Source organism: Bombus huntii, chromosome 5, assembly GCF_024542735.1.
Source record: "Bombus huntii isolate Logan2020A chromosome 5, iyBomHunt1.1, whole genome shotgun sequence".
Taxonomy (NCBI): domain Eukaryota; kingdom Metazoa; phylum Arthropoda; class Insecta; order Hymenoptera; family Apidae; genus Bombus; species Bombus huntii.
The window spans coordinates 18473685-18489988 of record NC_066242.1 but is presented as its reverse complement, the minus strand read 5'-3'; the positions used below and the strand labels follow the sequence as shown (position 1 = coordinate 18489988).

Here is a 16304-nt window from a genome sequence, read left to right as displayed (position 1 = left end):
CCCCGACGTGGCGTATCGTGTCGATTCTCTAACTGGAAGAACACGAGAAATAGAAATTTGGAGCGAAGCAAATCCTCCTTGACATCTGATACGAGTACAGGCGTATAACGGGAAAAGGTTATATGTATATTAATATTATATATATTACAGCTATAGGAAGTTCGGTAGAATTTTGTGGAACAGAGTACGTGAGAAATTTCACTTTCAAAGTCCTTCTTCGAATCTTTAAATATCTTTGAAAGGGAAATGCAATTTTAAGTACGCGCTGTGCAAATTTATACGAACATGTTTTTTTTATGAAAGCGCTATCTACACGTTGCGACAATGGCGTCAGATCGCGAACATCTCGTCAGAGCACACATGTCCATAAGAGTGGACGCATTAACGAATCTAATTGAAGCTGCAACAAAACTCGAAGGTTACCAAACGTGTACATTGTTAAAGTTTTATTAAAGCTTTGCGGAACGCATGTCTGCTCCTCGTTCGCAGCGGAAATATTTACAAATGGCAAATGACGGTTGTTCAGGCCAAACCTTGAAACACGTTGCGCACGAATAGCACATTGTCACAAACGGAAATCTCCTAACCGTTGACAAATTTTCATCCATCTACATATATCTTCGCTGTGTCGAAGGCAAGGCAACTCGGTCGTCGCGACGCTCTTGCAAAATTTTCATTCTCCCACCGTTTCGACGAGATCGACGTAAGCACGGAGAATGCTGGAAATTTGTTGTAACATGTCACGATACTTTATCTCGATCTAACGTGAATATTATTAGATGGCGGATCTTTTTGGATCCACGGGAAGTATATAGTTGCTTAGTTCGCATTTCTTTAATGTCGCTTCTAAAGATTAAAATTAAGATAAAGGAATTTTCGTACGAACTCGTCTGGACGATAGAAAAATATAAAAATAGATGTAAATAAAAAGGCGATTCTGTTGTAATTGATATACTGCGGCGTATGTGGTTGGAGGACGCAGGATCGGTAGGACGCAGCCGCGAGTTCGTCACAATGCAATGGTTCGATCCAGAGGTGCAGCTTGCGTGGGCGTTGATTAGCTCCGCAAAAGGGGCAGAGTCGTTTCTCTCGGCCGATTATAAAATATTCCGCAGGTAGAGACCAGCAGCTAGTCGGGAATAATGGAGGATAATGGTGAAAGGACCGGAGGACTTTATCAATGGGAATTGGCGTGGTTCTAATGGGCACGAGCCTGGACAATGGTCCGCCAGGGCGGATGGTCAACGTTTGCCTCGTGTCGCCCCCACTTTTTGTTTCTCTCATCCTGTCGATGGTCAGCTGCGAACACCCCCGCAGCTGTTCCGTTTGTTCGACGATTTTCGGAGCCTGACCGGCTTCTGCTTTTCCTTTGCGTTAGCTGTTTCTCGCGACAATTATTGCTCTCGAACCATTAGGCAGGGCCAGTACGGCCCGCGCCCGGGGTTAAGAAGATTCTGTCCCGTGAAACGATTATATCGAAGCGTCACGTGGTTGGAAAGCATCGTTGGAGTGGGAAAGTAGAACGTTTTTCGGAAACGAGCGAAAGCATCGAGCGAACATAGAATCGGAACGTGCAAACAAACGCGCGATATATACGCCATAATAGTCGAACGAGATTTCGGCCGACCGAGTGGAAACTTATTATTCAAAGACAAGGATAAGGACTAACGAGATCTATTTTTCGATTAATTACTTTCCAAACGAAGCACGTAACGATGTACCGACCAAGGCGATGTTCGAAATTTCCTACTCGTTCAACGAAATTGTTCGAGTTAACGATATTCAATATACGTAGAAGCGACGGTAAATTGTACGTATTTCCTCCTTAGACAGCAACCGTGGGATCAAAAGTTCAACGCCAACGACTCAATCGAATATTTCAAGCATCGCGATTCTCTCGTGTCCAACAGCTTTTCAAGCGTAGTCAGTCCGTGCAGTCGGAGAATTAATCACACCCTGGAGGAAGGGTTGGTCATCAAGGGGCACGGACACGGGCACGGGCGAGTTGTACGGAGACAGATAGCCCGGGAATTTCTCTTAGACCGCATCAACCGTTTGCATAATAAACTGACTCGAATATCAGCTGGTTCTTAGTTATTTTTTAGAATCTTCCTTTTGTTTCGCGTGCTAGAAAATGCGATTCGCCTATATATTTGCTTGCACTGGTGTAGCGTGTATAATACACAGTGTAAGAAGAAAAAGAAGAAAAAGAGAGAAAGCGAAAAGAAATACGTGCAGTAACGGGGAATAGATACAAGAGCGATAAATGAACGTTAGAATTTCAGTCAACTTCCAGCTTCGTTTTAACGACGTATAAAGCTAGACTATTAAATTAACACCTCGGCTCGGTTTAATTAGATACGATTGCGTTTGAGTATAATTTGAAAGCATACAAGCACAGCGTAAAATTTATAATGCTAGAGACGCGATATTTTACTCTATTTTTGCCTGTAACGACCAAGCTTAATGTCGTTCATTGAAATAAACAAGATTATACAGTAATCCAGCTGCGGAGTAACAGCAACGCTGTTCGAAAGATGAAATATTTCGGCAATTAAAAACGAGAGGTGAACAACTCTGAGGGAAATAATGGTCGAATCATTAACCGTCATTTTAGCCTGCGGAAACGGCTTAATTGCCGTTCTTCGACCATCGTAAAAGATTGCCAGAGCTCTGAACGCAACTTGTATACTCTTCCAGCTGATTCGAGAATAAGCGATCGTCAACTTTTCCAACGCGTTCTTCGACGATGAAAAAATACCTGTTACCCGTTCGTAGACGAATTATTGGCGAATTTAGCAGTTTCGAGCGCGTTTCGTGTTGCCAAATCTTAATGCGAACGATTTTCATCGAACAGTTATCTGTCATAGCGTTAATAGCGTGCGAACTTGTCCGATCCAAATTTAACTTGCTCGTTGAGCTTTATACACGTGTAGCATTTGCATAGGTACGCAGCATCGAGCGAACATCGGTATATCACCTTCTTTAACGAGCTTTTCGTTTCATGCGCTAATCCGTGGTACGTAAAATCGTGTATCTATATTCTGACAGGTACGCGCAAATCTAACGTTTCGAGTTTTCTCGATGTACGCTATATCGGCCGATAAATTATTTATTATAAAACAATTTCTGCAAAATTGTAACAAGACTTTGGAAAAACCTGTAACAAAGGAAGGTGATTTATCGACTGAAAAGGAAACGCTTCTCGTACGACGATCGTAAAAATAGCACTCTGCTCGTTTGCTTGCAACGCTTTTCTCTCAACGTGGGTGGGACATTTTAGAATCACCATGTACGTATATCGTAGCACGTGAAGTAATGGCTTTCCGTCCCTATAGCAGTACCTACTTACACCGATAACAGTAAATCCGTTAGCGCAGCTGGTTCCGAGACATATATCCTTTCTTAATTTTCCTAGACCGAATTATCGGCCAACGATCCACCGTGTTACGATTGTTTAAGACGACACGATCGAACAATTCCCGCGAATCGAGATCACTTCGCGAGCAGCTGGCTACGAATCATCGAGACAGCCGATCTCGATGACGTTCGAGAATTTCGTTGACGCGCGTAATTCAGTTTTCAAAGGGCGAGTTAGAGCCATTGGGCAATTATCGCGAACCGGCTAAACGAGCGGCATTAATCGTCCCTCATTGGACATTGCCAATCGAGCGGGTAAAACTTGGCCTGGTCGAAGCGTAAATCTTACTAATGGCGCGGTTGCACGCGCCTCTATGAAACGTCTTCGGGAAACCTGCCGTTAATTCGTTCTTTATTTATCAAACTACCGACTTGGATATTTACTTAGAAAGAATCGTAAAGATCGTAATTTGCAGAAGCGTAGTTTTCCCTTCCTATAACGTATAGACGATTGATAATAACAGTCAACTTCGTTTGGTGTTACGACGTCAATTTATCTTAACTTTTAACTAACTGTAGCCGAGCTCGTGGACGAACGTGGTGTTTTCACAGTGGAAATGGATTCAAAGATACCGAGTTACCTGAATCGAACGAATCTAAAAACTATTATTTGAAACAGGAAACAAGCGTTAATTACGCATTACGCGCTAAACTCGTAACGCGTATTTAACGACAGAACAGTCGCCTTACTCCTACTATACTTGTGTGTTTTAAGCTTTATGTATCTGCTAACGTAGTAACTTTTATTATCAATTATGGATTATAATTGTCAAATCTAGCGAAAGATAACAGACGTAAAGCTAAAGCCAACGCGGTGGTTTGTTTGGGGTTAGGTCGATAACATGATCGAAAGCGGTGGAAACCCGCGAGATGTGCCAGGACAGGATTCGTATAATTAGCATAGATATTTATTCGCAGCAAGGTAAACATTTCGCAATGCCGTATGTATCGGAGAAAGAAGATGGTTAATCGGTGATGACTGGTTAACGTAGCAAGAGAATTGGCGAAAATACTAGCGAAATAGCGGAGATAATGATCTGAAACACGCGCGTACAGTTGCAAATTTTTCGTTGGAGTTCATAAGCGACAGCCTAAACCACGCGTAAATCGGCACGATTATCTCTATTCGCGTGTTTATCGTCAGTGACCGGTAGATGATTATTGCTTAAAAAAAAAAGTATCGAAAAACGAAGGAAAGAAAACGCACGTTACACTGTTTTCACTCTCGCACGGAAACGCAACAGAATATAGCTGTATTCGGTGTATACGTATACCTACCTACATGAGCTGCTCATTGAACATCCAATTAATACTATCCGAACGATTCTCGAAATGTCGAATAACCTGCCGATCCGCTCGTTCGAACAAGTGGCCTGATTTTTCAACGAAAGCGTTTAGACCGGTTTTCCAAGAGGACAGCGCAGCGGCTGCTCCGTTTTCTCGCCTCTCGCGTCGTTTGGCAGAACGGTCGGTGGACAGACGGAGGGGACACTTAATTGCCATGTATCGTTGTAAAATCGTTTAGCGAAGCCGGAGGAGTCGTAGTCAAAGCCGGGTCTGAGGCTGTAAGAATTAAGCGCGAGGCCGTGAGGATTATTCGCATGGATACGCGACTCTCGCAATCTTATCGACAGTTTATTTACCTATATTATTCAATAGCGCGATAGCAGGCATCCGCGAACAATCGCGTACGATGTACAGAAATGAAATCGAATTTTTCCAAACGATACGTTTGATAAAAATTTTGGAATTGCTGCGAATCTCGATCAAACGCTCGATTCGTTCCTTGAAACGTAAGACGTACGAGCATCTTTCTTTCGTCAAACAGATACGTCGAGTACATACAGACCTGGTAAATACCGGCCGATGGAAAAAGGAAATACGACATAATAATACGCGATGGCCGAGATCTGCTGGTAACTTTGACCGGTTTGTTACAGCTAGAGATACGAGTGCATTAGTGACGGCAGATTGACCCGTTGGTCGAACGCCGCCGTTTAAATTGCATCGCATCCAGAACAATGTTCACGTGCATTGCCACGCAATGATCCACTCGGGCGCGTTCTCGTCCATTCGCTTGGACCTGCCGCGCCGACTCCTTCCGCAGAGGTACTACCATCGGTCTCCAGATTAGGTTAACGAAATGGTTCGGTTATAGGTTTGTAAGCCGCGTGACCGATCGGTACGTCGCAAATCTTCTTAACTCTCTGTTCGGCATCTCTGTTGGACGTTTAAAGCGCTGTCACGACTTGGTCCTTCGAGAACCCTCTCGTCTCTTCCATTTCATTTCTCTCGCGGATTCTTATTAATTAGCGATTTTCAATTGCAATTTCACGCGGATTCGCGTGCTCCGATCGATCGTCGAACGAAACGTCCGTGTCGTGAAACGGCTCGTTTCGTTCCAATAAACGAAAATTCCAACAACGACAATTCGATCTCTTCACGATGTCTCTTGATAATGAATGGAAAACCGTCGTCAGTTTCGCGATATCTCCGAAACGTGCACAGAGATACGTTATCGAGTACTTGTTGGGAATCAACGTTACGATCGTATTGGAAGAAAATCGTCTTTAAGAAGTGGCGATGACGTTGCAGGTGTCGAGAAAAGATTGACCGTCTCTGTTGTTGCAATTTGACCGAGCCCCTGAGACCATTTAAATAATAATCCGTCGTAAAAGGGTCCGGTCTTGATCCTAACGCGAACACGCACGCCACCGATTTAACACGCACGCCCCCTTTCTCCGTGCTCCCTCGCGTGCCACGCCTTTCGCTCGTTATTGCCACGACGATTATTACGATTACTACGACTTCGTTTGCGGTTGCCGTCGGCAAAGGCTTCCAAGTCAAATACGATGACAGCGCGAGGTACTTTGTTAGACCGGTGCCGGTAAGAAATGTCGCTGCCCCCGAAAGTCTCGGACCAACAGGCGGATATCGTTTTAAATTTCCCTTTCTGCTTAATCTTTGTAGGTGCAAAATGTAAACGCGGAATACACGTTACATAGAGATTCGATAAACGCGAAATAAGTATCTAGCTTGTAGTTTTTTAAGCGTGCGTAAAAATTCGCGGTGAACCATCGGGACATTCGCGTAACTTTGGCAAACGTAGACGTCGTTCGATATAAACGTTCGATATAAATTGGAAGAAAATAAGATTTGTAAAATTCGAGCGCCGTCGAACTCTGTCCGAGGAACGTCCGAGGAACGGGTTAGCGAAAACAAGGCTTTGGTAGAAATTTCCGATCATAGGCAGGGAATATATAACGATGGATGCGTAAGTAGCGAAAATACTGTTTCAAATGAAACCACGTCGATGTCGTGGCATATGGGAACATTGGAGGAACAAGTTCCGTAGGAGTCAAAGGGGACGAAGATACCGCGATGTCTCGTTGCTTCGAAGAAACAAGCTGGATGGATCAAAGTGTCGTGAAACGTTGCCAGACGTAGGTAATAGATGCAGAAATTAACGATCGCCTAGAGAGTCCGGGGGAGCACGTCCGAGGGTACCGAAAATCGGAGAAACACGGAAAGCATCGATCGCTCGATCGTAAACGAGTGTTGGTTGGCTCTCGAGGTACACGGGTACACGCCAGTCTCTTGGAGGCGGTGTAAGCGCACGACGAGCAAAGTACCGTTGGTCAGGATTAGATCGAAATTGATTCCTCGTCCGGGCAGATAAACGCGTTAACCGCGAGTCTGTACGGTGTGTACGGCGATATCGATGGATTTTTCACGCGGTCCACGGGCTCGCGCGGATCCGCATGCACACGGACCGGGCGATCGCAGTTCGACAGGGAAGGAGAGAGTTGCGATCGCTCGGGCAACACAAAGGGTGTACGCGCCCCGGAGGGCCGCCGAAAGGCGAACCGCCGAGAAACTCGACCGGCCGCGATTACAAATAACGATAAATTCCCCGGTCCGAGCAGCGGTAACATTAAAACCCTCTCACACTCGGTGTTGCGGCCGTGAATTGGTGTAGCTGGCTGTCCCACGGGGAAGTTGGCGCGAGGAACGATCGTGATTTCGCCCGAACGAGATAAGGGTTTCGCGTATGACATGCCCGGACCTGGACTCGTCCCCCCTCCTGCTCGAAGACCCGACCAACTTCTACTTCTAGATTGGAATCCATAGCAGCGACTTGTAGCGTTCTGAGCTCCGGTCCGCGAGCATCGATCGGCCTTCTTTATTCATTTGCAAACGAATAAATAAGCGTACAGACCGAGGCACGGTGTACGCGGCTGGTCGATAAGATAGAGTCCTGTAAATCTGCTGGTTACTTAACAGGTCGCCGAACGATCTTCGTTCTCCCTCTCGACCCCCCTTTTTCGCGGCCACCTCCACCTCCTTCACCTTCCTCTTTCACCTTCTTGCCCCCACCTCCCCCTCCCTCCCTGTTTCGCCAGGTCGTCGCGCTGCGCCGGCTCGCGAGGTTCTTTATTACTTCATGCTGGGCAGACGGTGTTTTTCTTTCCGAGCTGCCTTCGTTCGAAGATAACAAAGCCTCGACACGGTTAACGCGTTACTGATCGCCTAACAAACACGCGGATCGCAATAACTCCAGCTACAGACTGGCGCGATGAAAACGTCGGAGATTCGAGACGAGGAGGGACGAGAACGTGTCTAACCGAGAGAACTGGCAATCGGGCTTTTCATACGAGCAGGCAGCCGGAGAACAAGAGCGCGTAGACCCGCGGAAAGTTTGGCGAGAAGATACGCGTGTACAGTTTATCGCAACTTTGCCCTGGCGGTGGTAGATCGGCTCGTTGGGAAACGAAAAGTTCGTCGAGGATCGTTGTCCTCGATCGGGGATAAACCTATCTTCGTCCGTAATTTCGAACACGTAGCTACGTATTCGTATAAGTGTATACATATATAGGCATGATATTTTTTTTCTAGGCGTTCACCACGCTGCGTTTTTCAACTTGCAAGAATATCGCTCGCTTGACTTTACAGTCAACTCGCAACTTGTCGGCGGTCCCATCTCTTTTAAACGATAAATATTATACAACAGCTAGGAGACGTTGGACCTCCTCCTGGGCTACGTTCGCAAACGGGCAACGTTGCTTTCTGTCGTGCCGTTCTTACGAACCACGTGTCGCATGATTTACGATAATTCAAGAGCTCCGCGAATGGGCTCGATCTTTTGAGGCCAGCGGTCGGCAGATTTCTTCGGATTTCTTTACGGACCGTGCGAAATTCTCTGCTGCCCATCGAACAGCTACCTTGCGGTACTGCTGTACCTTCGTGAAACTTGGAAGCTACTTCGCTACTACGGTCCGATCGAGTTTAAAAAGCATAATTTGCCGACTAAGAGATGAAAAATTACCAGCGAAATACATCGTACACGTCACTGAAAAAGTATATACCGATTCGCTTGTCACGTTATTATAGGACTTGGCCTTGCAAACTAACTACACGCTATACGCTGGGTACTTGGAAAAACACGTAGCGATATCGAGCTACCATTGCACGAGCAGAACGATTGCCATTTAACAGTGGAAGGAATCGAAGGAATCGAAGGAATCGAAGGAATCGAAGGAATCGAAGGAATCGGCACTCGGTGGTCGCGGTAAAATACCCCTTCTGCCTTGTGGCAACGTATCCCATTGCGAAGATCGAGCCCCCAGCGAAGAAGAAAAACGATCCGGCCGTAACTCATCGAGCCGACAGCAGTCACTCGCGAACAAAGGGAACCCGGTCGCGAAGATCGCGAGCGGGGTGTCGGACGGGGGGCTCGCAGTTGCAAATATGGCAATCGTAATGGAAGGAGACTTCCATCTTGCGCTTTAGTGTCTACCCGGAGATAGATTAACCGTGTGCAACCGCGGCTATGCCTGGCTGCCGCCCCCACCGTCCCCGGCGCGGCCCGCACAAAAGTATAATATGTACTATCGTCTGTCCTTTGCTCGCCGAGGAAAACCTTCCCATACCCCTCCACGTTGTTCCGGTACCCCACTCCCGGGGACGGCGATTGCGACTGCGACGGATCGGCTCGGCTCGGCTCGGCGCGGCGGAGTGGCAGAGTGGCGGAGTGGCGGAGTGGCGGAGTGGGAGGCGGAGGAGGCAAACCGGGCGGTGGTGGTTCATTACACGGCACGAATACCTTGGCCCCGGTGAGAAAGTGTGTATTCACATGCACGCGGTGCAAGCAGCCGCGTATGCAACGAGTAAGAAAGCGTATTAGGTACGCAGGCATGCGATCCCGGGTAAAGGAGGGCGGTCCGAGGAGACAGGTGCGAGCCAATCGCGGCCCGCCACGTGCAATTTCCCTCGGCGTCTCTCTTTCCCCGTTCATTTCTCATTCCTCCTCTATCTCTTCCCTGCCTCCCTCTTGTCTTCCGCCGCCTCCGCCGCCTCTCGTCGTCGCCACGCCGTCACACCGCCGTGCCGTGCCGCGGCGCCGCGCCGAACCGCGCTGCTAACTTATTTAAACGAGACTCGACCCCGTCACTACGAGTACGAATCCCTTTCGTATTCGGCACCGATGCGCCGTGACTCTACGCTCCACAGCCAGAGGAAGGGAGAGGCAGGGAGGGAGAGAAGCGGTGGGAGAGAGAGAGAGAGAGAGAAAGAGAGAGAGAGAGAGAGCGAGCAACGACCCCCGCAACGATTCTTCGCTCGCTGCTTTTATCGATCGGCCTCCTTTGTCCCGCGACCTTGTACTCCACAGGATGCACCAACCCCTTTGCTTCCTGGAAAAACCGCTTCTTTGCTTTCTTGTCTTCTTGCTGCCTCTATCCTACGTCCGCGTTTCTATATCCGGTCTGGGAATATAGTTACAGCTGGAACCGATCTCCAACCGATCTCGAACCGGTCGCCTTCGATCGCGAACGAATCTCCATCTCTATAGGATCTATGTCGATCGATATCCATCTCGTAGAACGTAAGACGCATCGTTCGACGCATCCGCGAAATTAACCGCAACAGACGGAAAATTAGCCTGTGCAGCAAGCCGTGTAGCAGTGGCCGTAAATTTCAAGGAACCTCGTCAGCGGAGAGATCGAAGATTCCCCCGGACAGGAAGTGTCTTCCAGGCTGCAAGGCGTCAGCTATCCGGTCTGGGCCGTAGTGAAACTGTCGGAGAGGAACCGTCCATCGGTGTGTTCCTCCAGGCAAATTCGTAGTTTGTTCCAAGCGAAATGTTTATACTCTTCGGTTGAAAGGAAGCGGAATAACTACCATCGCTACCGTTGCTGCTGTTCCTATTGCTGCTCCTATTGCTGCTCCTATTGCTGCTCCTACTGCTGCTCCTGCTACTGCTCCTACTGCTGCTCCTGCTGCTGCTCCTGCTGCTGCTCCTGCTGCTGCTCCTGCTGCTGCTCCTGCTACTCCTCCGACGTGAATTATGACTTCCGACCCATTTTCGCATTGTCGCGGAGCCCAGGGGCTCGTTAGCCTCCGCTGGAGCGCGGCTTTTCTCCGGTTTATGATTTACTGCCGAGCGTAAATCATCCGGCCGAGGCTCAAGGTTGTTCGTTCGTTCGACAAAAGTCGCTCGGTCGCTCGCGGCACGGGCCGAGACAGTCGAACAGAAGGTTGCGTAACCACTGGCCGAAGGCCTGCGCGTACTTTTGACCTGCAGAAAGCTGCTCGTCCGAGCAAAGAATCACGTTCGAACCCCTGCTGCAACCACCTGCGCGCTCTCCTCGTTGCCATACGTTCCCCCGCGTTCTTTCCGATTTATTCCTGCAATTGTTTTTGTCAGTGGCGTTTGATCGAGTTGATTTTCGCTGCTTCGGGAATGATAACGATGCAAGTTGATTTCACCGACAGTTTCGGATTTCTCTGGATATAGAGTGGAAACTGAGGACGTCGTAGTCGCGGGCAATTTGCACCAGACGATCTTTTACTCGAGAAATTGATACAACGCGCAACGTGACAACGTTTCTAAAATTTACAAATTTCTCTAAATTCCTTGCGTATTCTTACGATACGATGTCGCGTGATTTATGTTTGCCGAACAAGCTAGAATTGTCCGATGATCATCGGTGATCGAACGTATTGTATACGATCGGGGTTAATTTCAGGTATTTGGAAAGTGACGAATCGAACGTAGAAGGAAAACTCTGCTCGAGATGGCGAAGCGTAAAGCAAGCTGGTAGATGGTGCTCGAGAGGTCGAAAGCTGTTCACGAAGCCGTACGAAATACCGGTGTTCGCGCCCGATAACGAGTAATCGAATTAAAGCTATTTTACGGCCAGTACAGATAATCCAGTAAGGTTCTATCGAGTCGTTGCGTTCGACGCGGCCAGCTGTTTCTTTGTTCGAAAAGCCACGCTCTAGCCAGTCTGCTTTCGTTCGTCGCCCGTGTGAAGCCTGTTACCAGCCGATTAATTCATAGGAAATTCAGACTGTCGTGTCTGGTCGTCGATCTTCGATTTGTCACGCGTTGTCTCGTGCTCGAATCGTCGACCGTCGTTCGTCGCTGCTTATGAAATTACAGGAAACTAAATACGTTCGTAAAATTGTTTAACTCGTCGAAGAGACAAACGATAAAACGAGCTTTCCGTTTCTCGAGCAAAACGGTAAGAAGTCGGTTTCCTTTAAATTCGAGCATCGTTGTTTCTTCGACGCTGTTCAACGCTATCGGCAAACATCGAGATAAATTTATCGGACAGCTTTTTCGAAGAACGTCGTGCTGGTTCGAAGCGAAAGCAGCACGCCGCAGGCCTAATGGTACAGTTATCTTGCCGCCGCTTCGAGGACAATCGAAGATGAAAATAATTCGAATGGATTGGTCGTCGATGAAAACGGAAAGTCGATATTTGCGTTGGTCGCGACTAGCAAACTAGAAAGTGCTACGCAGTTTCTGGTAAAAAAAAAAAAAAAAAAACAAAACGAGACTGGAATAATTTGTAAAAGGTCGTATCCATTGACGATTCCGAGAATCTCGAGACTAACCGGAAGATAACGAAGCGATGGAGAAACGTCAGAGGTACGAAGAAGGCGTCGATAAGTAGCAATCTGTCTTCCCGTTATTTTAAGCACCTCCGTCTCGGAAGCATTTCTCCAAGCAAAGTATACGTGGCTCCTTTTTCACCGCCAGATTCTCGAATCTTCAGTGCCGTGTTCGGATCGAGAGTCGCCTGTGGAAGAAAAGAGAAGTAAAAGTGGAAGAAGAGAGAAAGGAGAGAGAAAGGAGAGAGAATGAAGAGAGAAAGAAAGAAATGAGACGGGAAAGAGAAAGAAAAGAAGAAAGGAGAGACGTCTAGACTCTAGACGCATTCCAGAGGACCAAAGGGAGTCTATTCGACGAGCGGCATCGTCTCGTACTCCGCTGCCGCCCCCGCCCCCCGTGCCCGTGGCAGCCGAGCGACCGGGCTCGCGGGGAGCGAAATGAAAAGCGGACGCGTGCAGCGTATGACTCCGGTGGCCGGTTCGCACGCAACGAAGCCGTAGATCCGGAAGTCGGTTCGGCGTAGGTGGAACCGGCGAAGAAGGGGTTCCCTCTGTATGATAATTAATAACCGGGCGCTGAGTGGTTCGGCGAGGCCCCGCCTTTTACCCCCTGATTTATGAACCGCGCCGCCTTCCTTGTCATAACCGTGCGTATGTATAGAGGCTTGCGCGCGGTGGAGGGAGGGCCAGCTAGTGGGGGTGAGCGCGGGAGGACAGGGTGGGGGAAAGGGTGACGCGTGACATTGCGCGACGCGACGCTACCTACGCCCAGGCCGGCTCTTTACCGAGCGATCAGTCGGTTCTCTCTCGTCCTTGCCGGATGACATCGTTCGACACGCGGACGTCCGGCCGAAACGCAGCGCGACTTTCACGCGCCTCCGCGAGTCGGCGCCACGCACGAACTTCCTGCTCCGCGAACCCGTGCGATCATGCGGCTCATGAGATGGAGCATCACGCGCCGCCTCGAATGCCGCGGCATCAAGCAGGGCAACCGCGGACCCTCCAGACTCTCGTGCGCACGATTTTCCGGTACGCAACCGTTGACCTTGAACGCATCTCCACGCCGCGCCGACGACTTCCCGCAAATTCGCCCCCCCCCTCTGTCTCTACCTCTCTGGCCGCTCTGGCCGCTCTGGCTCCTCTGGCCCCTCTGGCCCCACTGACCTCTCCGGCCTCTTCGGCCTCTTCGGCCTCTCCGGCCCCTCTGGTCCCTCTGCCCCCTCCCCGTTTCCACTCCCCACTCTCCTCTCCATCTTCCTCCCTTTCCCTCTCCCTCTCTTTCCCGTCGCAGAGAAGATCACGTTCCACGTTTCATTCTACGTTTTCCCCGTTCGAGAAAAGTTCGTCTCGCGTACTACGAGTGATGGAAAGTTGTTCGAGTTGGAGGTTGCATAGTTTTCTAGTGGATGGTTACATCGGGTGGCGAATGAAACGTTGTAACTGGTGCGATTCGAACGGGTCCGACTTGGTCCGCCGGGAATGGTAATCGAGCGATTTCCATTTTTCATTGGCCCCGGTGCGCGTATTAAAAGTTTCCAGCGGTGTGGGGTTCGCGCGCCGCGCTCCGGAATACTAATCGCCGCGCCGTCGTTTCTTATCATCGACGCGAACGCGCACGATCCTCTCTCTCCACCGAGTTTCTCGTCGCGGGCCCCTCTGCCGCTGTTTTCCTCTCGTTCGTGCCCGTATCCAGCGGTTCGTTACATTTTTCGTGTGCCCGTTTTCAAGAACGGAAAATCGTGCGCGCCGATCGTACGAACGTCATCTTCTATCCGGTGTCGGTAAGCCTGGGTGGTAAATAAAATCGGAACGAATCCGATTAATCATTCTGCCTCGGTTTCACCGCGACACCGTACATTTTAAATATGACGCGCCGACTTGCCAAGCGTTCGGCCCGTTCCAGCCTTGGCGAGCGTTCGCATTAGTCGTGAAGCGAAACCTTATGAGCTTTCATCTTCGACCGTTAAACTGGTTCCAGCTGGTGACGTTCGTTACTTTCCTATTCTCCCTTCTTATCGAATTGAAACGTACAAATTCTCGGTATCGCGAAATCCTCGGATCGATCGAACGTCTCGAATCGGACTCGATACGACGAACGTTTACCTTCTCACGTTTCTATGTTGCAAGCTGCAAGCTCGACCGACCTAAAGTACGTAAAACGCTTGTAAAATATTCAAACTATCGCTGTAGGCTATCTAGAAAATTCCGTTTCTTTTTTTCTTTTTCTTTTTCTTTTTCTTGCTTTATTAAACTCAACTTTTCTCTATCGTTCCTAGCAAAATGGCGTTGTCAATCGATATTTGTAATCGATTCAGCCCGATCGATCGATAAACTATTCGTCATACTCGTCACGTACGAACGATAAAACGTTTTGCTCGGTCCAACACCTTCTTACCAATCCGTTCCAGTTGTCGAGCGTGAAAATCCAGGTCTTGGACGTTCGCGTCTTTAACGTTCTCATACGTTGTGAAAATCGTACGACCAACCAAGTTTTATCTCGCGAGAAGCGTGTACATGTTCGAACCTTCCGGATCGATGATTACACTTGGAATAAGGAAGATGCATCGTGCAGCGCTTCCATACGCGTACCACATACCCCTACTCGTCTTACTTAATACGTATGTAAAGTTGGTTCGTCGAATGCTCCTTGCTGCATCGGTAACGCGCTGAACTGTCTATTTGAAATTCACACGACACGCGGTATCTCGAACGACCGATGCTTTGTATATATATATATATATATCTTTTTTTTTTTCGTCATTAGTGCGATACGCACAAACGATTTGAACGTTGAATACAGATGATACTTTGGCACGGTTTCCTCGCGCTGATGTCGTCCTCGCTACACGGAAAGTAGCTCGATCTGGCTTCTACGTCTCTTGCTCGTCGTCGTACATAGGGAAAGATACGATATAGAATATTCGTAGGATATTTAACGTTGGGAAGAAACTAATCGCTGAAAGCTAATCGCGGTGTCGCGTGTGTATTGCAGGTGAAGACAATGAGTTTACGTCGGATGGCGAGGAGAGTGGCGGTGGAGGAGTCGGCGGAGACGAAGCGGTGGACCTCACGGCATCCAGGTGCCATCAGGGCGAGGAGGACGACAAGGATCAGGAAGACGCTTTGGAGGAGGATGAAGAGGAAGGCGTGGACGAGCAGGACGAGCAAGAGGACGACGAGGAAGGATCGCGCAAGCAGATGCATCACAGGCAGGATGCGGAGAACAACAACAATTTCGTAGAAGGTGGCGCCGCTGGCAGCCTGTTCCCGCCCGCTGGAACTAGTCACGTCACCCTGGAAGCTCTGCAGAACACGAAAGTGGCGGTGGCTCAGTTCGCGGCGACGGCGTTGGCCGGAGGCGCGGACAGCGAGGCCGCTCTGCAGGACTTGGCGTTGCTTCAAAGCACCCTGTACACCTTGCAACATCAGCAAGTGTTTCAACTGCAGCTGATCAGCCAACTGCAGCAGCAACTGTCCATCACGCACAATCAGTCGGTGCAGCAGCAAGGACCGGGTGAGCCGTCGGATAGCAAGGAGATATCCCCGTCGCCGATCATCCAGCCTAAACCTCTGTCGAGCCTAACGTCGCCTCCGTCGTCGCGTCCACCGAGCCATCGGCAAACCTCGCCGGCTCCCGTGACGCCGAACCTGGCTCAGGAAAGACCGACGCCGACCAGCAGCGCGTCCCCGTTGAATATCCCGTTGGCCTCGTCGAACGCGACCGGCACGACCTCGACTACCAGTACCAGTAGCCAGATGCCGATGTCTCATCAGATACCGCCTCTCTGTTCGATCAGTTCTTCCCTAGCTTCGTCCATCATAACCAACACCGATCCGCCACCGTTGCACGAGCCGAACACCCTGGAGATGCTGCAGAAGAGAGCGCAGGAGGTGCTGGACAACGCGAGCCAGGGACTTTTGGCGAATAACCTGGCCGACGAGCTGGCGTTCAGGGGTGGAAAAGGCTCCCGTCTCTCCCCGTACGA

At 49.3% G+C, this 16304-nt stretch overlaps 1 protein-coding gene across 6 annotated transcripts in view; it reads left to right on the top strand.

The window, feature by feature from the left end:
* The window catches only part of LOC126865545 (homeotic protein spalt-major-like), a 249713-nt gene that overhangs the window by 220694 nt on the left and 12715 nt on the right, over positions 1–16304 (top strand). For 4 of the 6 annotated variants that reach the window (XM_050618176.1, XM_050618172.1, XM_050618174.1 and 1 more), the window contains one exon: positions 15311–16304. This exon is cut by the window's right edge and continues 2531 nt beyond it. In XM_050618176.1, the coding sequence (XP_050474133.1) occupies positions 15517–16304 (788 nt within the window). In that variant the 5' untranslated portion in view covers positions 15311–15516. Of the gene's footprint in view, positions 1–11123; positions 12356–12466; positions 13348–13574; positions 14468–15310 lie in introns of those variants that run through there. The other 2 variants (XM_050618173.1, XM_050618175.1) reach the window with 2 other exon arrangements.